This window comes from Malus sylvestris, chromosome 8 (assembly GCF_916048215.2).
Source record: "Malus sylvestris chromosome 8, drMalSylv7.2, whole genome shotgun sequence".
In the NCBI taxonomy this organism is placed as follows: Eukaryota; Viridiplantae; Streptophyta; class Magnoliopsida; order Rosales; family Rosaceae; genus Malus; species Malus sylvestris.
This window is the reverse complement of record NC_062267.1, coordinates 9,324,728-9,347,504: the sequence shown is the minus strand read 5'-3', so window position 1 is coordinate 9,347,504 and position 22,777 is coordinate 9,324,728. Positions and strand designations below refer to the sequence as shown.

Genomic DNA, 22,777 nt, shown 5'->3' with positions numbered 1-22,777 from the left:
CAAGTCAAAAATAAACAGACTCAGTATCCTTTTTGAGAGTTAATTAACTGAATTGGTAGTATCAAAATTTCTTCTGGTTAGTTAACTCCAGTGACAAGTGACTAATTGATGGGTACATACGGAGAAATTTTTTAGTGCGCTGAGAACACAACCTGTTACATTAAGTATCATAATACAATTGATTGGATTTTTTTTTTAAGTTTCTAACCAATTATATTATTACACTTGGTATATCGGACCGTATGCCCGACATATTGAAAAATCTCTCGTAAGTATGAAAAAAATTAGTATTATTTTGACCGAAAGTGGAGGGAGTAGCATATATTCAATTAAGGTTGCTATGGTTTGGAAAAACAATAGAGTAAGACTTGGGTTATTGTTTGAATATTAGTGGGTTAGTAATATATAGTGGGATGAAAACGTGTTTCCTTGCTTATTTAATCAACTAAACACATATGTCTACAAAGAAAGGGTACATGTAATAGGGTCGTGGAACTACATCATCAACACGTAAGGATGAATATTCTGTATTCAGTCCAAACTAATCGATAGAGAAAATACTTCGAATCAATATTCGAGTACTAGGCGCCACAGTACTGAAATAACCCACTATATAATATGATGTATAAACATATTTTTCTATATTTTAATCTCATAAGCGAGGTTGATTAATCAAACATATATAATTTGTTTTCTAAGTATAAAGCAACCAGTTGGACACTTGTGCATGAGATCAGACTGACCCAAAATAATTAAACAACCATATGACAATATCCAATATTGCTTGACAGCCAAACTATGCTTATAAAAATTGCATGTATATATAAGTGCATATATATATATATTTGCATGAGGCGTGATGGCATGAGAAAATGAGGTCGCATGCTAAAACCCTCATGATTTTGTCTTTGTTTTCACATGCAAACCATTGTTTTTACCCTATTAACTTTTCACCTCATTTTCACATGAAGATTGGAGGGTAAATTCGAACGGACTGACCGTCTGGCATATGGCATGTACATCAAAGTGTGGATTGATGCAGAAAACTCAGAGATAAAAAGTCCTAGAGAGAGAGAGAGAGAGAGAGAGAGAGAGAGGACAGTCGGTGAGACAGAGTTGAAGTGTTGGAAAGCGCCCAAACAAACCAGTACCGCAAGAAAAATCAGCAGTAAACGAGAGAGAGAGAGAGAGAGAGAGAGAGAGAGAGAGAGAGAGAAAGAGAGAGAGAGAGAGAGAAATGATGTGAATACAAATACAGTTCCTCTTCTGTCTGAAATTAAGGGGGTTTTCTCTTCTTAAAAACCTTTTCCTTTATCATTTTTCTGCTCCATATATATTTATACATACATAACAGTTTGGGTTTGAAAAACCAAAAGCAAAAGAACACAGCCACTTCTCGACAACTCTGACCATGAATGAAACAACAAAATCACACTAATAGTCTCTCTAGCTTCCGGGCATCAACAAAACCTTCCTAGCAAATCCAAACCTGTAAGTTTCTTGTCTCAAAAATCTTCAATATTATCTCTTCTTCCCTTTATGATTCTGCTAGTGATTTTAACACTCATCTTTTAGTCTCATACGCTCCGTGCAGCGTAAAGTATGAGTACCAAAATCGCGATGTATGATTCGTGTGCTTATAGATCCGTATAAACATATGTAAATTTTGTGACTTTGGTGTTATATATAGTGAGGAGGCCTTGTCATGATGGCGGTGACGTCATCCTGCAAAGATGGTGGGATGAAGATGCAGATGGACAATGGCAAGTACGTAAGGTACACGCCGGAGCAGGTGGAAGCTTTGGAGCGGTTGTACCATGAGTGCCCGAAGCCGAGCTCCATGCGCCGCCAGCAGCTCATCCGTGAGTGCCCTATCCTCTCCAACATCGAGCCTAAGCAGATCAAAGTCTGGTTCCAAAACCGCAGGTGAAAAAAAGTTTAATATCTTTTCTGTTCATCAAGCAGTCAAATTTCTCAATTGGGTTGATTTATTTTTGGTTTTTAAATTTTGGGTTGGATCTATTTATTTATTTATTGTTGGCTTGGGTTGTTGTGTTTGAGCAGATGTAGAGAGAAGCAGCGGAAGGAGGCGTCGAGGTTGCAGACCGTGAACAGAAAGCTGACGGCGATGAATAAGCTTCTGATGGAGGAGAATGATCGGTTGCAGAAGCAGGTGTCTCAGCTGGTCTACGAGAACAGCTACTTCCGCCAACAGACACAAAATGTAAAATCATTCACCTCCATCATTTACAACATTCAAGTAAAAAAAAAAAATCATCTTGGTCAATTTTCTTACACAAACGGAGAAGAAAAATGCAAATTCTCACCAAATCACCGTAAATTTTGAAAAGCGATTTTGACACTCCTCTTTTAGCCACTACACTTCAAATCGACAATTTTACAGTTTTTCTTAACTTAGGCAAGACGTTAAAAAATGAGTCTTCAGATATTTTCACTCTTAATTTCTTCATATATAGTATTTCTTTTATTTTTGTTCCTTATTTCTTGTTAAGTTATTCAATCGTAAAGCTAGAATTAACTGAAATCACAAATTTTTAGTTGTTGTGGGTTGAGAAAGGGGAATTCTCTTATATTGGCTCAATTTGGTGGATCAAAATTGTTCTTCTCATAATTCCTATAAATGGGAATTCAAATCAATCTAGGAAAAATTTGTTATTTTATTTCTTGCAGATAATATATAAACTTTTATTTATTTTTTCCTTAGGTTTTTGGCATGATGGGGTTTTGAGATTTGTTGTTTCTTTGTTGGATTTGCAGGCGACTTTAGCCACGACAGACACAAGTTGTGATTCGGTGGTGACGAGCGGTCAACACCATTTGACTCCGCAGCAGCATCCACCACCACCGCCAAGGGATGCGAGCCCTGCAGGGTCCGTGTTCAACACCATTTCATGATTTTATTCTTCTTGTATTTGTTTTGTCCTTTTCACTTGTTTTTTTCTTTTCTTTGGACCGCTGAGAGAAGAGAATATATCAGATTTTGATTGTTCTTTCTTTTCTTTTGTTTTGTTTGTTTGTTTTTAGACTTCTGTCCATTGCAGAGGAAACTTTAGCAGAGTTTTTATCAAAGGCCACTGGGACTGCTGTGGAGTGGGTCCAATTGCCTGGGATGAAGGTCTCTCTCTCTCTCTTTCTGTCTCTCTCTATACATCTTTTTTTTTTCTTCTCAATAACATTTCATCAAACTTTGCTAAGCTTCCAAGCAACACCCAAAACACATCATTATCTCAAATTTTTTTGACACACTAATCTTTTGCTTTTGCACTTTTTGGTCCCCCATTCTTCTTAGTTTTGCTTCACCCAAGGCAATAGAAGAATATTGTATTGCATTCTTTTATGCCACATAATTGTCTAGTAAAAGCTTTTAAAGTTCTCTCTTTATCAAATTCAAATGTACAATGAAGAGAAGTTATTTTCTCAAAACGCATAAAAAAACAGTTGTGTAAGATACACAAAAGAGTAAAAGCATTCTTTTTACGTACTTTGTTAAATGACTTAATGGATAATCAAGATGCATAAGAAAACATGATGTAAGATACAGTGAATGTGTGTATTTTTTTTTCTTCTCAAAACGGATAAAATTTGATAAAGAATTGATAAATATGCACAAATTAAACCTGATATAAATTTTTCATCAAAACTAACAAGGAGGACCGTATTTGACAATAAACAGTTAAACCTTTATTGTCTATTTAGTATTCCTCTAATTTTATTTTGAATTAAAAGTTTATAACCGATTTTAGTCATGCACATTTCCTTAAAGAATTAAGGAAGTAATTGCAATTATTCTTTTCTTTTTTTTGGTCGGGTCCCAACTCTGCATGCCATTGCTGATTATGTACTTTGTACGTGTGTTTTGAACTGCACAGCCTGGTCCGGATTCCATTGGAATCGTTGCAATTTCTCACGGTTGCACTGGTGTGGCAGCACGTGCATGCGGCCTTGTAGGTCTAGACCCTACAAGAGTAAGTTCTTCTTCTCCCCCACTTGCTCTACTAAATTAAAGCACTAATCTTTGTAAAATTTTGGTAATTAAGTGTTAATCAAAGACACTCTTGCTGTACACAGGTCGCTGAAATCCTCAAAGATCGGCCTTCGTGGTTCCGAAACTGCCGATCTGTGGATGTGCTGAACGTGTTGTCCACTGGCAATGGTGGAACCATTGAACTGCTTTACATGCAGGTAAGCAAGATCCTCTCCAGCCTCTATTTCTGTAGTTCTCGTATCTGTTTTCATCAATATTAATAAACATGCTTAACAAATATCTGAATTTTTTTGCCTCTTTTAGCTCTATGCACCCACAACTTTGGCTCCAGCTCGAGATTTCTGGTTGCTTCGCTACACATCGGTACTAGAAGATGGTAGTCTCGTGGTATGTGATGATTTTTTTGTCCTTACGAAGTTTTAATATAAAATAGAACTTGGGCGACACTAAACGAACAATAAGCCTTGTACATTAATTAGTGTCCCCCGTTCCATTTTTTTTTAAAAAGTTTTGTAAACGATGTCCTTGTTTCTTTTGTATGAGCACTCAATAATTTGGTGTTACTTGTTTGTAACTTTGCCCACTTCAAGCACCTTTAATTTGGTTTTTATGCTGTAATTGTTGTTGGTAGGTCTGTGAAAGATCACTTAACAACACACAGAACGGTCCTAGCATGCCACCGGTGCAGAATTTTGTGAGAGCAGAAATGCTGCCGAGCGGGTATCTAATTAGACCTTGTGAAGGTGGTGGCTCGATCCTTCACATTGTTGATCATATGGATTTGGAGGTATGCAGAGCAGCCTGGCTTTTGTACGTTGAAGCAATGTCATTTCCTTGACTTGATTGATCACAATTTTGACTTGTTAATTTGATCGCTTTAAACCAGCCTTGGAGTGTACCCGAAGTGTTGCGCCCGCTTTATGAGTCATCAACACTTCTTGCTCAGAAGACAACTATGGCGGTAAGATAGTTTTCTCCTGATCGATGTCGTTTTTTCTTGTTTGGATATTAAAATTTGGTAGTTGAGAATGTTTGTTTAAAACAAGTTAGAATCGTAGAAATGATGAGCTTGCATAATATTCGAAGAATGAAGCACCATACATCTTGTGTTCTAATGTAGATGTATTTCTTATTTCAGGCATTACGCAACCTGAGGCAGATTTCTCAAGAAGTTTCTCAGCCCAATTCCGCTGGTTGGGGAAGAAGGCCTGCAGCTCTCCGTGCTCTTAGTCAGAGATTGAGCAAGTGCGTTATAATTTCACCTCCTTATGATTTCTTAGAATGGTTAATCAACTTTCACCTTGTTGGAGTCTTACAAATTTTGTATTGCAGAGGTTTCAATGAAGCAGTTAACGGGTTTACAGATGAGGGATGGTCTGTTCTAGAAAGTGATGGTGTTGATGATGTTACCCTTCTTGTGAACTCGTCTCCGGGCAAGATGATGAGTGCAAATCTTTATACCAATGGAGTTCCATCTATGAGCACTGCAGTCTTATGTGCCAAAGCATCCATGTTACTCCAAGTAAGGATTTAGATGCGTTTTGGCCAATAACTAACAAAATTAAGTTGCAATAATACCTAATAAGAAGCAGAAAAAGTATCCAGAAGGCACATATCAAATGATTTTGGTTTACATTTTGGTTTTTTGCTCTTTTTTCTTCTCTAAAACAAACATTTCAGAATTTCGTTATTGACTTGTGTGTATCGTTTCCATTTCCTACAGAATGTGCCTCCAGCCATACTTCTTAGATTCTTGCGAGAACACCGATCAGAGTGGGCTGACAGAAGCATTGATGCTTATTCAGCTGCTGCTATCAAAGCTGGTCCCTGCAACATGCTAGGGCCTCGAGCTGGAAGTTTCGGGGATCAGGTTATTCTTCCCCTGGCTCACACAATTGAGCATGAAGAGGTAGGCACCTGGTTTTGAATTTTTCAGTTAACCGTAAAAGGCCATTCTTTCATTAATTTAGCTGTTTTTTTTCATCTTAGCATAGCAATATGCTATCTGAATTCTGATATATTTTGGTTTTCTGTAAACAGTTCATGGAGGTCATTAAGATTGAAAACATGGGCCACTATCGAGAGGATATGATGATGCCTGCAGCTGACATTTTCCTCTTGCAAGTAAGTACATATATTTTCTTTTCGATTTGATTAGTAGCATAATGTTCTTGCAGTAATGCTCCACAGAAGTATTTGCAGTATATTTTTACTCTTCATATTTGATAGCTTTTAACATCCTTACTGGCTATGGTCACTGATTCTTGCTGTTTCTGTTGCATCAAACCCCAGCTGTGCAGCGGAGTGGATGAGAATGCCGTCGGGACCTCCGCTGAACTAGTATTTGCTCCCATTGATGCATCATTTTCGGATGATGCTCCAATTCTACCTTCTGGTTTTCGCATCATCCCTCTTGATTCTCGGATGGTAACCATTCATCTTATACGATATATCATAATATTATAGAATTCATTTTCCATCCCTTTTGTTTGATATGTTTTGTGTGATTACATCCTATATGCTTAAATTGTTGTGCAGGATACTCCGAGTCCAAACCGTACGCTTGATCTTGCCTCAGCTCTTGAAGTTGGACCTGCAGGAAGCAGAGCATCTGGTGATAATGCTGGCCACTCTGGCAATACAAAGTCTGTTATGACAATAGCATTCCAGTTTGCATTTGAAATTCACCTCCAAGAAAATATAGCCGCCATGGCTCGGCAGTATGTGCGCAGTATCATAGCATCAGTGCAGAGGGTGGCACTGGCACTCTCCCCGTCTCATTTTGGTTCGCATGCTGGTTTCCGGCCTCCACCTGGCACCCCTGAAGCACAAACACTTGCTGGTTGGATCTGTCAGAGCTATAGGTGCGTATAGTACAAGTTCTTATGTTACAAGAGATTGGGTATTTGGTTTGAAAATGGCAATGATAGTATGACACTTGTTGCCGGATCCTGCCATCAATCGTTCGTCGTAGAATTGGACAAAAGTGACTGCTGTATGCTGATTAATCTTGATCTTTTCAGGTGCTATCTGGGTGGAGAACTACTAAAAACCGAAGGAAGCGAGTCCATTCTCAAATCCCTTTGGCATCACTCGGATGCAATCTTATGTTGCTCCTTGAAGGTAAATTGCTTACCATTTTTCTTTGGTTTTACAATATGAAGCATTTAATTTCATGCCTTTCGTAACAATTTGGTTCCTCCTCCCCTTCCATAATCTAACTGCATCATTTATGCAGGCAATGCCAGTTTTTACATTCGCAAACCAGGCAGGCCTTGACATGCTTGAGACGACGTTAGTTGCACTTCAAGACATAACACTGGAGAAGATTTTTGATGACAACGGAAGGAAGACCCTATGCTCCGAGTTCCCGCAGATAATGCAGCAGGTATAGTACTTTGAAGTCCAGCTAGATTTTCGGTACTTTTGAAATAGGCGATTAATTAACCTTTCGTTATTCAAATCTTGGGGGTGCAGGGTTTTATGTGTCTTCAAGGAGGAATATGCATGTCAAGCATGGGAAGGCCGATCTCGTACGAGAGAGCAGTGGCATGGAAGGTGTTGAACGAAGAAGAAACTGCTCACTGCATCTGCTTCATGTTCATCAACTGGTCATTTGTTTAACACTTTGGAGGCCACAAGAACAACATCATAGGATATAGAACTTAGAAATTAAAACCTCTTCTTTGCACCAAAGGCATATTGGGCCCAAATTTTTTTGGTTATCAATATCATCTACTCTTTGCTACTTTTCTTTATGCTTTATTTATGAATCATAATGCTGCTGCCCTTTGTTTTCTTCTCCCTTTAAAAAAGACTACATACCAGCTTTGTAATCTTGGAGTTGAGATGAGCACTGCATTTGAATGCATTTTAGGATCTCGTTGAAAAGAAAAACTCACTCACAACGGGGTTGTATACCTTCTCTATGTCAGTCTCGTCATGTGATAAGTCCTGTTAATTGCGGGTTTCTATGACACTCATGTTTTAAACTGTGGGTTTGAGATTAAATATGAACTTTAGGTTTATGGGTACCTACATACAAACACATAGATATATATAGACACACAAGAATATATATTTTGTATTGGGGGTTATTTCGGGACCATACGTGTAAATGATAGGTCACAGTCCAAAATTGTGGGGTGACATGGGCTACATGCCCATCTGGTGATTGCTGGGTTGTGGGCTAGCTGAGAAAAATGGTGGGTCAACAGAACCCAACCTCTATTATTGGGCTAAGAAAGAAAAAGTGAAAAAAATAAAGCCCAATATGTGGTATGCTTATTTATACAGGCCAAATAAAATTAGGCTCAGAAGAAAGAAATGAAAGGCCGGTTTGGGCAAGCCTAATTGGGCTTTGAGTTGGCTGAGATCCAAGACCAGCGTAGCTGGGTTTGAGGGTTTCACAAAAAGACCTCATGGGGGCGGCTGTAGGCGGTGGTGCATGGTGGCACATATACTAGAAGGGTGTCAGGAGAGGTAATCTCAGGTGGTGGCGAGTCAGGGTTTGATTGGAACCTTGAAATTCATGACACGAGGGAAGGGGGGATCTCGAAGTCGAGGCTGTTGGGAAAAGGTTGAAGATGCTATTGTGAATACTGTGTTTAAGAATGGAAAAAATTGAACAAACTCGGAAAATTGAAAATAAATAATCAATACAAACAACACCAAAAATTAACATGGTTTTGCTATATGTACCTACGTCCAAATGGCAGCAGTAACAATTTTTCACTACATCAATAATGAGTACAACGAATAATCCTGCCAAGCCTCTAGAATAATAAACTTGATGAAAAACTTGAAAGAACAAGAAATACACTTTTTATCTCTTTTCTTTTCTCTCGCATACACTTTGCCTTATCCCACTTTGACTCATTAAGTGGTGTATAACTTATTGTTATGCTACAATTCAAAACTAGTGCAATAGCCCTTCTTATACACATAATAAAGGTCTTCTTCAATGAGGATTAATAATCCTGATTGGATTCTAGTTATGCCTCTTTCTCCAATCGAGAAACTAACTCCAATTGGGAAAACAACATAAATTGGGTAAACAAATTAAATTGCGAAAATAATTCCAAGTAGGTAATAATTTAATCCTTTAAGTCTATAATTCTAATAGACTTAAGACAATTTATCATGGGCTCGAAAAACCTAACAATCTTCCCCTCCACACCATGAGGATGGTATACCAAAATATGATTGCTCCTTTTAACAAAACTCCTATTAATCAAACTTTTCATAACTAGGCTCCCCCTAATTGTACTACTCATAACCAGACTCCTCATGATAAAACTACTTATAACCAGGCTCCACCTGATTGACTACTCAACTTCATTGGTAAAGGCAATTATAGACTTCTTTGCTAAAAAAAAATCGCTCATTTGCACTAAAGAATCTCTTCAACGTAAGTCACAACGCCTATGGTATTGTTCCCATCCTTTTGTTCATTTTTTCTATTTACGACAATGCTTCTTCATGTGACCATTTTTTCCACAATAGTTGCAGTTACCACTGAATCTCGTCTCACCAAATGTTTTGCCTATTTTCTTAGTGACTAAGAGTTGTCCAGCGTCTACACTTGAAGCTTTTCTCCTTGTTTCTTCATTGAAAATACCATCATTAACATCATCCATAGACAGTACACAATTAGAAGTCGAATTGCTTATAGTTACAACGAAGGTTTCCCAACTATCTGGCAAAGATCCTAGCAACAATTCTTCAATATTCAAACCCATAGTGGCCACTTGATTCATCATGAATCAATGTTCTAAAAGTTGTTCAAGTGCTCAGTTACACTAACATCTTCCGCATACTTCATGTTGACAAGCTCCTTGGTAAAGAATGCTTTCTTGGTAGCAATCTTCTTCTCAAAGAGGAATTCTAACTTTTCCAAAGAGTTTACGCATCAGTCTCTTTAGACACATGATGATGGATCTCATCCACTCATTGTATAATCATACCAATAGTTACGATTCACCTTGGTTCACTTGGTATCATACATACTTGTTGGCTTGCTCTTAAGACCTTCAGTTAGCTCATGGAGATCTTTACAATAAAGCATGTACTCCATTCTTGATTTCCATATTATCTAGTTGAAGCGGGTGAGTTTCATCATAATTGCACCCTTCATTCTAAACGGCTATCAGCCAAACTAGGTTCTGATACCACTTGTTATGAATATCATGTTTAAGAATGGGAAAAACTAAACAAACTCAGGAAATTGACGTGGTTGGATTATATGTGCCTACGTCCATAAGGTAGCAACAACAATCTTTCACTATATCAATAGTGAGTGCAACGATTAATCTTACCAAACCTCTAGAATAAAGAACTTGATGAAAAATCAGAAAGAACAAGAACTACACTATTTATCTCTTTTCTTTTCACTCCCACACACTTTGCCCTTCTCTCACTCTGACTCCTTGAGTGGTGTACAACTTATTGTTTTGCTCCAATTCAAAACTATTGCAATAGCCCTTTATATCGACATTATAAAGGTTTTCTTCAATAAGGATTACTAATCCTAATTGGAATCTAGTTATGAATCCATCGCCATTTGAGAAACTAACTCCAATTGGAGAAACAACTTAAATTGGGTAAACAATTTAAATTAGGTAAACAACTCCAATTGGGTAATAATCCTTTAAGACTATAATTCTAATAGACTTACGACAACTCATTGTGGGCTGGAAAAACCTAACAGGTGCTACTGCAGTTGGGTATGCCTATGTTCAAAGATTTTCGATATTTTAAAACTAGGTGAGTAACTAACATTTCGTTATTCAAATATTAGGGGTGCAAGGTTTTATGTGTCTTCAAGGAGGAATATGCATCTCCAGTTGTTTGGGCCTAAATTCACATTTTTTGCCAAATTGAAGTTAGCCCAAAAAAGGGGCTATGAGTTTAGGCTCGATGGTGCAATATTGATAGAGTAGCTGAGTCCCAGATACACTGAGATTGTTGAGGATTAATTGAGATGTTTTCTGTCACATCCCGGCCCGGGGCGGACCACTTCCCGGGCCCGCTCCACCATCGTAACACGATATTGTCCGCTTTAGGCCCCGACCACGCCCTCACGGTTTTGTTTCTGGGAACTCACACGAGAACTTCCTAGTGGGTTACCCATCTTGGGAATGCTCTCGTGCGAACTTGCTTAACTTCGGAGTTCCGACGGAACCCGAAGTCAGTGAGCTCCTAAAAGGCCTCGTGTTAGGTAGGGATGAGAATATACATTTAAGGATCACTCCCCTGGGCGATGTGGGATGTTACATTTTCTGATGAGTATCAGAATATTCCAAGGATTGAAGATTGTGGCTAATGGGATAAGGAATGAATTGAACACATGAAAGGACTAGGTTCAGAGTCTGAATTCAAGTGGAAAAGGCTGAGAAAGGATGGCGATAGAGTTTCGGCAGAGAATAATTCCGAATATATTCAATGAATATGTCGAGGAATTGCAATATTATTAGAATTTATCACTCGGCATGCTTGGGCACCAAGAAATATATCCCTATAAATATAGAAGGATTTGCAACGTAGAAACCCCTTCCAACTCTGCAAACAACTCAAAATGCTCTACGCGAAATCCTTTTCACACACCTGAGAAAAATACTAGCTATCATAACACTCTTGTCAATACATTTTCAGTTTGGATAAGTAAACAACATCATGTTGACAATCGATGACACCTTGAGTTTGGATAAATAAACAGCAATGGAGCCGTAAAACAATAAGATTTAGGAGCACCTTCAATTTGGCAAGTAAACAACACTGCTTCTGGTCGGTTGGTTATTTATTTAAGTATCTGTCGGTGAAAAGTTCTTAATTCTTTCGCCTAAAAATGTCACTTTATTAGCTCTGACGAAGTGAGGTGTTCTATGATCGGTTATGTGGACTTCATATTTCAACATTCAGATGACTGAACAATGTTCATTATAAGGACACTCATCTCTTTAGAATACCTTTGCCCCCATAACCTGATACTGATACGGTGTAGTTATATTCTCACGAATATAGTTGAATCGACCGAACCCCGTGCACAAGATCCTGAACTTTGTAGTGAATTAAGCAACCTTATCTTTAGGTTCTAGAACCCTAGACCAAGAGGTGTTCCTTCCTTGGTCGTAGTCACTAAAGTGCAGAAGTCAATAGCGCATTCAACAACACCACCACATCTATTCAACTCACCCGACCGAGCTCAATCACGAGTTGACATGCCTGCATTCACAAGAAGAACATAGTTAGTTCATAATTACTCGGCATGCGCGTCATGTAGGCTTTGTAATTTTTAAAATCAACACATGCATAAAAAGACCGATCTTGTACGAGAGAGTAGTGGGCATGGAAGGCGTTAAATGAAGAAGAAATTGCTCACTGCGTCTGTTTCATGTTCATCAACTGGTCATATGTTTAACACTTTGGAGGACACGAAAAATATCATAGAATTTAGAAAGACAAAAACTACAGTAATAGAAATTAAAACCTCTTCTCTGTTATGAGCATGTTCACCCAAACGCATGTTGGACCCATTTTTAACTTTTAATCTTTGGTTATCATATTACTCTTTGTACTTTTCTTTATGCTTTATTTATGAATCATAATGCTCCTGCCTTTTCTTTCTTCTCTCTTGAAAGAAACATATTTTATTTTAGTTTTGTAAAGCTTGGGGATGAGCACCAGACTTTGAATGCTTTGTATGATCTCACTGCTGAGTGAAACTCACCTTTAACGTGTGTATCCTCTTCTCTCTATGATTATATTGGCATGGACATTTCTTTAAATCCAAGGTATAATAAAAGTAAAGGATAATAAGTTAGACATGAAGCAATATTTTTCCTTCTAATCGTACCAATTTGAGGGGATTGATATTAATGGATCATTTTTCTTCATAATTGATTCATCTTCTAACTCTAAGTTGAGCACGAATTTTTTATTTTATTTTTCTTTCATCGTACTTTAAAAACAGTAATTTATTGTTTATCCCAATCCAAGTCTATAAAACCAAACGAGTTCTGAGGGGCAGCGAGCATTTTACTTGTTCAAGGTCTGCTCCAATGTAGTTGTCAATTGCTCCCACCTTCCTACTTTCTCCCTTTCCCTAGTGCACATTTGGGACCATTGTCATTGGCATTGGTGCCAGTAATAGATGGATGACATGAATGCAATTGGGTCAAAACCACAGTATTCCAAATTTTTTCTTTCTTTCTTATATGATCTCTTATTCTTCAGTCTCCTCTATATTGCCTCTAAATGCACCTTCACAGTGTTCTTTACCACAATTATTAGAGTTATTATTGACAAGAATTTCATCTTTGAGGAAAAAAGCAAAGCAATGTCATTTTATATAATCCCAAAATGATAAAATCCAAATACTAAACCCCAAAAATTCTAAGATATGCCAAAACCCTACAATGCCAACAACAAAATGCCAAATTCCAAACCGAAGTTTGCTAAATAGTCCTTAGACATCTGCACTTCATTACATCCCAGTTCAAACATAAATTAGTATAATCTATAGGTTATCAAATCAGCCCTCAAATTTAATTATGGTGGCAAACCAGTACTGTGAATGAACAATTGAAAAGAGAGGAGCTAATGAGACAAATATTACATATAATTAATCGTCATATGAGTCAAACTTGATACTTCTCACAACTTATAAGTAAAAAAAATACCAATATATAGATTGTAATACTAGTTGGTAAGCAATTGGCATTATCAAACTATTTAAGTATCTCATGCTGAAGGCCCATCCTCCTCAATCAATCAACGCGCTATTGTCACTGTTTTACATGTGTACGTAATTGTCATCAACCACAAATCTGCCTTTGGAGTACATGCTTTGTCTAGTTTTTCTTTACTTAATATCATAATAACGTATATAATCTAATTGGTATCATTTCTGCTAAGTACTCTTTGTTGTCGCATTGATTAAACTTGTTACATTAATCAGATAAGCAATCCTACCTGCCATGTTGAAAGTTGTCAAATCCTTGCTGCGCTCAGAAATTATATATGTTTACATCAAACCCCGCCAAAAGCACAAACAAAACAACACACAAAACACAAGATTTAAATGATTGGACTTATAGCCAATCTTTACGTTTGCGGGCATAGAACGAACACTTCTTTTTTTCTTTGAATAACTAGTACGTACTTAAGATTTTTTTTTATTAAGGATAATGAGTTTAATAAAATTTTATACTGACAGCACTTAAACCCTGGTTTCTCCGGAGTTAATGGTATTGATTGCTATGTTTGGACTGCATTCGATCATTGGTAGTGAAGAAAAAAAATTTGCTGAAAATATAGATTTATTTATTTATTTTATATGCAAAGATGACAATTTATGGCAAGTCACGATTATTCATCATTTTTGGGCCCTGAAAGATTATGGGGAATTTCACCTTGTCCGTGGCTAGGATCAAGTAGACTTACCAGCTTGGAGCTTCGAACTTGAAACCTTTCATATTTTTTGTTTATTGGGGGCCGCAGTCCGTGCCTTTACCACTGGGCCACTTTCTGTGGTTATGAAAGTATTGATTTCAACTCTCTCAATCCTAATCGCAGTCTACCATGTATGGTACAAGAACTGGTTTCCGTAGAAGTACGTGAATGCATGTCAGCCGACATTCGTTTTGTTAAAGATGTTTGCTTTTTACACTACGACTTAATGTTTCCTTCATTCGTTTTCCAGACGTGCTTATTCATTGTTTGTATCCTCAGAGATATAAATCATAAATAGTTGCACTTTCGACCATGTCGTCAAAAGCACTTCTAAGCATACTATCATCAACATTGGCGGCAGTAATCCACGATTTTAATTCAAATAACCGAAATTCGATCGCTATGAAACGGTATGCAACTATTTATTAACCAAAACTTACTAACTTTAATTTATGTTTTGGGTTGTGCTTAATGAGTGGGTTCTTGCCGTGATATACCATAATCATGTTTGAGATGGGATGCACGTGTATCCATTTATTATCATTACAATAAAAAAGTCGTAAACAAAACACGCCTATCTTTAGTCGAAACCCACTCTAAAAATGTTTGATTTCTGATCTACAAAGTAAACGTAAAAAAGGAGAAGAAAAATGCTGCATGTAAAGAGATCATCATCTTATATATGCACCCAGCTCTCCCTAAGAAATTGAATAATATATTAAAAGGAGCTTTTTGAATAAGAAAGAAGAAGGCCACATAACCTTTTGCATGGTCTCCAAGAAACCATCATTAAGATTTTGAGGCTTTTAAGATGAAAGCCTTCAAAATATAGATGATCGTATCCGTGCATGCCAGCAAAACTGAGCTGGGTTTTTCTCCTAAAAAATGTCAGCTACTTTAAACTTATGTGTTTAGACATATATTCTTTAGTGGAATCTTCTAACTATTTTAACCCTTATGATGATGCGGAGTTTCTGCAGCTGATAGATATCAGCTGTACAAATCAAAGAAAAGGATTCTTGTATCATGCACTTTCATCATTGCTATAAGAGCAAATAGAGTGAATAGAAGAATAAGGAATTAATGGAAATCATTAACATTACTCTTGTTAATTAAGCACCATAATTGCTACGTCGAAGGGAATGTAAGTCAGAAGAAAGATTGATGCATGGTGGCCTGGTCGGAAACAGCCCTATTAATGCAGCAGGACAAAGAGAAGAAATCAAGCGATGGTAAACTGGAATCCACCAGAGACATATGAGAAAATTTCAATGTTTATTAATTGATAATATGAAAGATAACCAGCCATAGCACCCTAAAAGTTGTCTATATATAACGTCTATTAGCCTTAGACTTTCTAGAGTACAAATAGAAACAAAATGAACATATAGCAAGATACCGAAAAATATTCTAAAATCTTAAAATCTCGTTTTTGAACTAGTATACGATAGAATTAGACCAAAATGCCTATATGTCAGGGCAAAGCTCTAGGTCTTGTTTGCATCATTGTTCTCTTCAAAATAGAGGGTCACGGACCCAAATCAGACATTGAAGTCCAAATTTGAAATGCTTAGATCTTATTGTTGGATTTGAGCCTTTCAATTTGATCTTTAGTCAATTCCACCATCTAATCTATATAATTTACATTTAAGATTGTAAGTTGAACAAAGCTTCAATTAGGAGCCAATAAACACGTTGAAAAAAATAACAATATCTTGAATGAATTAAGAGCTATTGATCATCATTCCGTTACAATCGTGTACTGCAAAAAGTTATTATGTAGTCAAATTTTAAGTTAAAGATGAAGTAGAATATAAGAAAAAGGTTAATGATCAAAGGTTTGCACCTTCTTCTGAGGAAAATTCTTTTGATATTGTAAAAACCCTAGTGTGGGGATAAACGCAAAAAGGTTTTTTTCTTCACTGTCTAGCATGAGCTTTAACATGTGTTTTTTTGGTCAACAGCTTTTACTTATCTAGATGCAGCCTTGCGATTGTAGAGTTACTATTCTTTAGCCTGTTTCAATCGTAAAAGAGTCCGACAATGTGACAAAAAATAATCATCGAGGGATCAGATATTAGTACAGTTGTTCCCTGCAAAAGAAGTGCCCATACATGATGTCCGCAAGTTCTTTGACCTAACTTACCGATCACGACCATTCAGTTGCCGCATTTTCTCTTCTTCCATGAGTACTTGTAGCCAAACAAATTCAACCATCTGTAGCTGTTTTATGCTTGTCCTAGTTACCTTCTTCTTTTTCTTCTATATAATGAGCTATTATTGACACTCTAAACAAATTCATGCTAGTATATATACATATGTCGTCCTAATTCCCAATTAAAAACTTCATAATTTAGTCCGATGTAAACAACTGATTGCAAATTCTGCATAGTTAAGATATAATCAGCATACTTAAGTTGAAATTTTCTTCATTTCCTTGGTGAAAAATTACGTGAAAAATTACGAGTATATATAGAAGTTTTTACTGTCTCGTTTAATTACTCCCCTTTCCTCCATATGCAAACCCTTCTTTTGCCCCTTGAATAAATTTATGAGAGGAGGAAGGCTCTAGTGTGACACGCACTCACTATAGGAATCAAGAATATAGTAGGAAGAATTCAAACGTTTTTTATTTTCTTTTGTTGTACAAGTTAGGTCATAACAATGAAACTGACTTTCACGCATGCGATTAGGAACGGTACATTCATTCATCTTTTTGGTAGTCTTCTTTTCTTCTTTCCTTAAGAAAATGAAAGAAACTTAAGAGAAAAATTACTCCTTTTTTTTAATAACAGAAAAATTACTCCTAGATTAATTGGATCTGTTTCCTTTCCCTTGCATCTCATAAAGAAAGGGATGAGGGTGATTCCAAAAACCAACTATTTTTACCAAGATCATTCCAAATGATCTGCACGTTCATATATACTTATATAGTGAGCATATGTTTGACGAAGTCTGGTAAATCATTCCGTGAAGAAAACTTGGCAAAGAAATTACCAATCGAGTAATATTGATAAACAATTGGATTCTGAAACAGTTGCATAATTATATTAATGCGGTAACATTTACTTTACATATCTACAGTTTTACACTCAGTAGTATGTCAAACATACCATCAAACAAAACATTTGAGCTATAATACTAACAATTAATTAACACCTTATGTTACAAAATACAACAAAAGGTGGTAATTAATTCATTAACACGTACATTACGTTAAAAGAAACACAAGAAAAAAAATTTAAGTGAAAATAAAAAAGCTAAAAGAAGCTGAAAACAGGAACAAAAATTCCTTGAGGGAGAAATCAAAAAGGTGAAGTAACTTTTAATCCAGGAACACAAGAACTACTTGTCCTCATTACAGATTCTAGGGTTTTATATATTTCATTCGCGCATGGTCTAGCCATGGGGTCACTAGCAGTGCAGTGAAGGGCTAGGTTCATGGTTTCCACAATCTCGTTCTGATTGCTCGACACGTGTTCTCTGATCATCGAGTCGGTCCAGACATCAAGATGGCAGTCTGAGTAGCAGTACCGAGCCCACTCGACGACGCTCTGGTGCGCGCCAAATTCAGTGTCACTGGGCCCTTTTCCGGTCAGCAATTCTATCAATACGAGCCCAAACCCATAGATGTCAGTCTTCTCTGTAATGCCGGCTTTGCTTTCTTTATCTTCTACCAAATGAAGCTTTAGAATTTAGTATAGAGCATTTCTAGACTTATAGATTGTTTGCCAAAAGAAAATAGATGGGACTGTGTTTTATTTGTTCAAATTTATTAATTCAAACATGTAAGATATGACATGTGTGTATATATATAGTATGTAGAGTTTAAACCAATGGATATGCATGCATGAATATATGTTAGTCAATTACGTACCCAGAGCAATGTATGCTGAAACAACGAATCCCTTGGAGTCCGTCCGAACTTGTTCGGAGAGACTCAATCGAATTCGAGGCTCATCTTTTGCGTCCACAATCACTTTCTCTGCCGACACACAACCAGCTACAACGCTCGGAGAGCAACAACAGTGCAAGAACCGTAAAGCCTTCGCAATTCCAACCGCAATTTTCCGGCGCTGATCCCAACTCAAATCCCTCATAACTTGACCCAACACTTTCCCTTCACAATACTCATAGAGCACATACGCACCGTTTTCGGAATGACATATTCCGATCAGTTTGATCACATTGGGGTGCCTAAGCTTCCCAAGTGCAACAATCTGTGACAATAAACTTGGTGGAATTGCTTTCACAGAATCCTCTTTTACCAGGAATTGCATTCCATTGGAAACTGATTCTCCTTTATATAAAATCCCAGTCTTTTCCATTGCAATGATATTACCTTCTTTGGCTGCCGATAAAATTTCATGAATTGTAACCGATCTAGAAACCCTCGATTCAAAAAACTGCAGCTCCCAAATCCCATCTTTGCTCTCCACCGTTTTAACCTCCAAATCCTTTCTCCTCCTCCTCATTAACACAAATAAATAACCGGCGACTCCAAAAGCCAATAATGCAACAAGAAAACAAGTGACAATAAACCACCAAGTAGGGTTTCTCTTAACGCCCTTGCACGGAGGTAGACCACTAATGGTGTCACTTCCGCCGCAGAGGTTGTTGCCGTCCACTGCGCTGGCATTTATGGCAAGAAACGCTGCTGTGGGCGGCAACATGCCGTGGAGTTTGTTGTGGGAAATGTTGACTTGAACAAGCGATACTATAGCTCCCAAATTCCGTGGAATCTCGCCCGATATTTGGTTTTCGGACAAATCTAGGTCCCCGAGAACCGGCATATCAGAGAGGCTAGTGGGAATCGTGCCGGTGAGGCGGTTGTGGCTGAGGTCGAGGCTCACGAGCTTTTTGCATGAAGACAATTGTTGAGGGATGGGACCAGAGAGTTCATTGCGAGAAAGCTTCAACTGCATTAGTTCCGACAAGTTCCGGAAACTCAGTGAGATAGTTCCCGATAACCAATTTTCGGACAAGTCCAAGTTCTCGAGCTTTTCGCTTCCGAAATTTTCCGGTAACTTCCCGAAAAATCGATTTCTCGCCATATTCAGCATTTGAAGAGAGGGCATGTCCCAATTTTTGTCATCGATTCTGCCAGAGAGATTGTTGCCCGAGATATCCAGGAAATAGACAAGTGGGAGTTTGGTGAACTCGGCCAATATTTCACCGGAAAGCCGGTTGTTCTGCAGTCTTACTCGGCTCAAGCTCTTGCAAAATGACAAACTTAGGGGGATTTCGCCTTCGAGTGAATTGGAGAAGAGGATGAGCTTAAAAAGCCGGCCTGAGTCGCATAGCGTATCAGGTATTTTTCCAGAAAGGTTGTTTGAGGAAAGGTCTAAGACAGTGAGGTTGTTTTGGTTTCCGAGACGTTTCGGGATTTGGCCCGAGAACTTGTTTGACCATAACTGAAGGACTTGAAGCCTTGGCAGAGAAGCCAAAGCGTTGGGAATTTTTCCTGTGAAGTTGTTTGAAAAAAGGTGGAGGATTTCCAAGTTTTGGAGTTGGAAAACACTTTCCGGTATCTCTCCCGAAAGAAAATTGTCACTAAGGTCTAGAGAAACGAGTTTCTCGAGACCAAATAAGGATTGTGGAACTGGACCTGTGAGTTTGTTTCCATAGAGGAAAAGGTACCGAAGATTAGAAAGGTTGCTGATTGTGTATGGGATTTCGCCGGTGAGGTTGTTGTAAACAAGATCGAGATGATTCAAGCCAAAAAGGTTACCAATTTGTCCAGGGATTTTGCCGGAGAGATTGTTGTAGCCCAAGTAGATCCACTTCAAGTTCTTCATTTGGCCTAATTGTGTAGGAATTCTTCCAACAAGTTGGTTTGAGGCCAAAGTTAAGTACTCCAAACTAGACAGGTTTGATATGGAACCAGGGATGTTTCCCACCAACAAATTTCCTCCAAGGTCAAGAAATTTCAAGCTCGAAAACGATCCGATGTCATTTGGGATTTTGCCTGAAATCATGTTGTTGGACAAGTCGAGTACCTCTAGGGTTGTGAGTGAGCCTTGTGGAACTGTGCCGGTTAAGTTGTTGCTGCTGAAGTTGAGATGGCGAAGCGAATTAGACCCGTTTATAAACACGTCTTTGGGGACTTGGCCGGATAGCTGATTGTTGGAGAGGTCGATGGTTTCGACTTGGGACAAGTGGAAGATGGAGGATGATATCTTGCCAGAGATGTTTCTTCCAGGGAGCTCGATGGCTTTGATGTTATTGTTGTCGTTGCATGTGATGCCATGCCAATTGCATAAAGTGTTGGCTGAAGTGTTCCAGTTTGAGAGGTAGTGTAAAGGGTCGTTGATATAAGCTTTGAAGGATAAGAGAAGCTGAAGCTCATCAATACCATCCAATGCACACGTATCATTTGAGAAGAAGAATAAGAACACGAGCATGCACCATAAGAGACGTGTTTGATGAGGTTGTCCCTTTTCCATCTTAATCATCACCTCAAATTAATTAATATCCACGTAAAACACACTGAAATGAGAGAGAGTGGTATTATTTAACGTATGATTAACACATAGTTCATATCTTAGCAGCTGATGTAAACGTTTTCATTCAAAATTAAAGAAATTCATTTCAAATTGACAAAACTACACGAAGAATATACTTACCACATTAACTTTCATGAAATTGTAATCAAACACGAACCCAGAATAGCTTTATAAGATCCTAGACAAAGATTGGACCAACACATAGTTAGATTATAATTATTATCTGAGTGAAACAAAATTGAATGAATATAAAAATAAATAAATAAATCTTTGGTAAAATGTCCATGACGTACCTATTATTAATTAGGGTTTACGTCTGTAGATGATGAAGAATACGTTTTTTTTTTTCATTGGAAGAGAAAGTAGAAAGGATCGATTGGAGAGGGGTTGGAAATGAAACTATTTGGTGAAGAGGGTTCAGTGAGGGAGAGTGGGAGATTGGAGTGCTTAAATAGATGAGAGGGATTAAAAGATGGGGAAAGTGGGCAAGCAATTTGGAGATAATTACGAAATGGAACCTTGACTTTCTTTGGAATGATGGTTTGAAGTTTGAACACGAACGGTTGAAAGGGCAACAGGGACAGATGTTGGGAAAAAAGACTGATTTTGTCGGGTTAATTACTAAAATGCTCTTTTGACTGACCGACTAACTGGCATATATTTGTAACCGTTGAAGACCTTCCAAACTTTTTTATGTTTTTTCTCAAAAGAAAGAAAAATGAGAACTTTTGAAGAGCTTTTACAAATTTATTGTTGCGTACAAATTAAGAAGAGAAGTCTGTTAACAAGTTAGCTTCAACAAGAAGATTAAAGACGAACGAAAATTAAGCTAGTTGGGATGGAGGAATGTTTTTACTTACAAACTCTGCCTTTAGAGGAGAGATGGGTGTGCAAGTAATAATCGTAATGGCATGTGTAGTAGAATAGCTTTTCATAGTCTAAAGCAAAATTCAAGATCATGAAAAACGCAATTAAGAAGATTAAACTTGGAGTATTTTTGTAGGATTTGTTAAGGGGAAATGATTTTTACATACAAATTTTTTATTTAATTGTGCACACTCTCGAATATTTGAGGCTTTCAAATCGAAAGCAAAGATAATATTCTAGGACGAAAAAAATAAACATGATTGTGCAACGAGAGAAAAATAATGTGTAGAAATCATTTTCCTAGAATGACTTGTATTAAATAAATGTTAGGAAGTCCATATATTTATAAAGTAATTGAGCTAAGATTTTAGTCTTGGAGTGGCCCAAAAGTCTAAATCTAAAACGCTCTCTTGATCTTACGAAATTTACTCTGGTGAGCAACTGACTATCGTCGTTTGGGTCTAGTATGGTGTCATCCTCAGCATCCTCTTCCTTCAGCCTAAACCCCAAGTCTTTGACTTTCTTCCTCTCTCTCTCCATTGATCCCTAGATTAGATTCCACCTCAAAGCTCACAAGCAATCGTTTGTATGAACTCCATAGGAGTCGCCAACCTCAAATCAAACTCGAAAAAAGAAATTAAAGTAAAAGTCAGTTTGGGTCCTAAGCCTACAGAAAAAACTTGAAAATATATGCATAATACTAAACTTTTCTGTGTAAAAAAATTGTCAGATGGGCATGAAACTATCCTGACCTCTTTATGGCTCTGCCTCTATATTTATACCCTTTTGGTGTATTATATAATGTGGCAAGTGATACATGCAACCAATATCCAATGATATAAATTTATTAATTAACGTAGTATATAAATATAACTTGCCACATCAAATTATGCATAATTATTACCGTTTGTTTTACATATTGGTGAAGTTGTGTGAACCTTTGTTA

At 37.5% G+C, this 22,777-nt stretch overlaps 2 protein-coding genes across 4 annotated transcripts; one reads left to right on the top strand and one right to left on the bottom strand.

Moving 5' to 3' along the window:
• Window positions 1–975: 975 nt before the first annotated feature.
• On the top strand, window positions 976–7,756 carry LOC126632972 (homeobox-leucine zipper protein ATHB-8-like). The gene is made up of 19 exons (XM_050303516.1): window positions 976–1,491; window positions 1,691–1,926; window positions 2,065–2,224; window positions 2,779–2,891; window positions 3,046–3,136; window positions 3,891–3,986; window positions 4,090–4,203; window positions 4,310–4,393; window positions 4,638–4,793; window positions 4,893–4,967; window positions 5,145–5,251; window positions 5,339–5,528; window positions 5,730–5,915; window positions 6,047–6,130; window positions 6,299–6,433; window positions 6,545–6,870; window positions 7,030–7,129; window positions 7,245–7,394; window positions 7,484–7,756. The coding sequence occupies exons 2-19, from the start codon at window positions 1,706–1,708 to the stop codon at window positions 7,628–7,630; spliced, it is 2,535 nt and encodes an 844-aa protein (XP_050159473.1). The 5' UTR covers window positions 976–1,491; window positions 1,691–1,705; the 3' UTR covers window positions 7,631–7,756.
• A 9,728-nt stretch (window positions 7,757–17,484) lies between these two features.
• LOC126633462 (leucine-rich repeat receptor-like serine/threonine-protein kinase SKM1) lies at window positions 17,485–21,378 on the bottom strand. Of its 3 annotated transcripts, XR_007627060.1 has the most exons (5): window positions 21,258–21,371; window positions 21,085–21,142; window positions 18,336–20,947; window positions 17,665–18,131; window positions 17,485–17,617 (listed from the first exon to the last, which is right to left on the bottom strand). XR_007627060.1 is itself a non-coding variant. In XM_050304073.1 (4 exons), the coding sequence occupies exons 3-4, from the start codon at window positions 20,911–20,913 to the stop codon at window positions 17,764–17,766; spliced, it is 2,946 nt and encodes a 981-aa protein (XP_050160030.1). In that variant the 5' UTR covers window positions 20,914–20,947; window positions 21,085–21,142; window positions 21,258–21,378; the 3' UTR covers window positions 17,485–17,763. The 3 variants fall into 3 exon arrangements, 2 of the variants coding, with proteins under 2 accessions (XP_050160030.1, XP_050160031.1); XM_050304073.1 differs by having other exon boundaries at window positions 17,485–18,131; window positions 21,258–21,378; XM_050304074.1 differs by having other exon boundaries at window positions 17,485–18,128.
• Window positions 21,379–22,777: the final 1,399 nt, after the last annotated feature.

What these genes read in the sequence shown, in the direction of transcription:
- LOC126632972 (XM_050303516.1), top strand. Translation starts at nt 1,706, where the DNA reads ATGATGGCGGTGACGTCATCCTGCAAAGATGGTGGGATGAAGATGCAG. An exon ending in TAGGTCTAGACCCTACAAGA is followed by an intron (nt 3,987 to 4,089) that starts GTAAGTTCTTCT and finishes TGCTGTACACAG; the next exon opens with GTCGCTGAAATCCTCAAAGA. An exon ending in CTCAGAAGACAACTATGGCG is followed by an intron (nt 4,968 to 5,144) that starts GTAAGATAGTTT and finishes TTCTTATTTCAG; the next exon opens with GCATTACGCAACCTGAGGCA.
- LOC126633462 (XM_050304073.1), bottom strand. Translation starts at nt 20,913, where the DNA reads ATGATTAAGATGGAAAAGGGACAACCTCATCAAACACGTCTCTTATGG. An exon ending in TTCAGCATACATTGCTCTGG is followed by an intron (nt 18,132 to 18,335) that starts GTACGTAATTGA and finishes TTCATTTGGTAG; the next exon opens with AAGATAAAGAAAGCAAAGCC.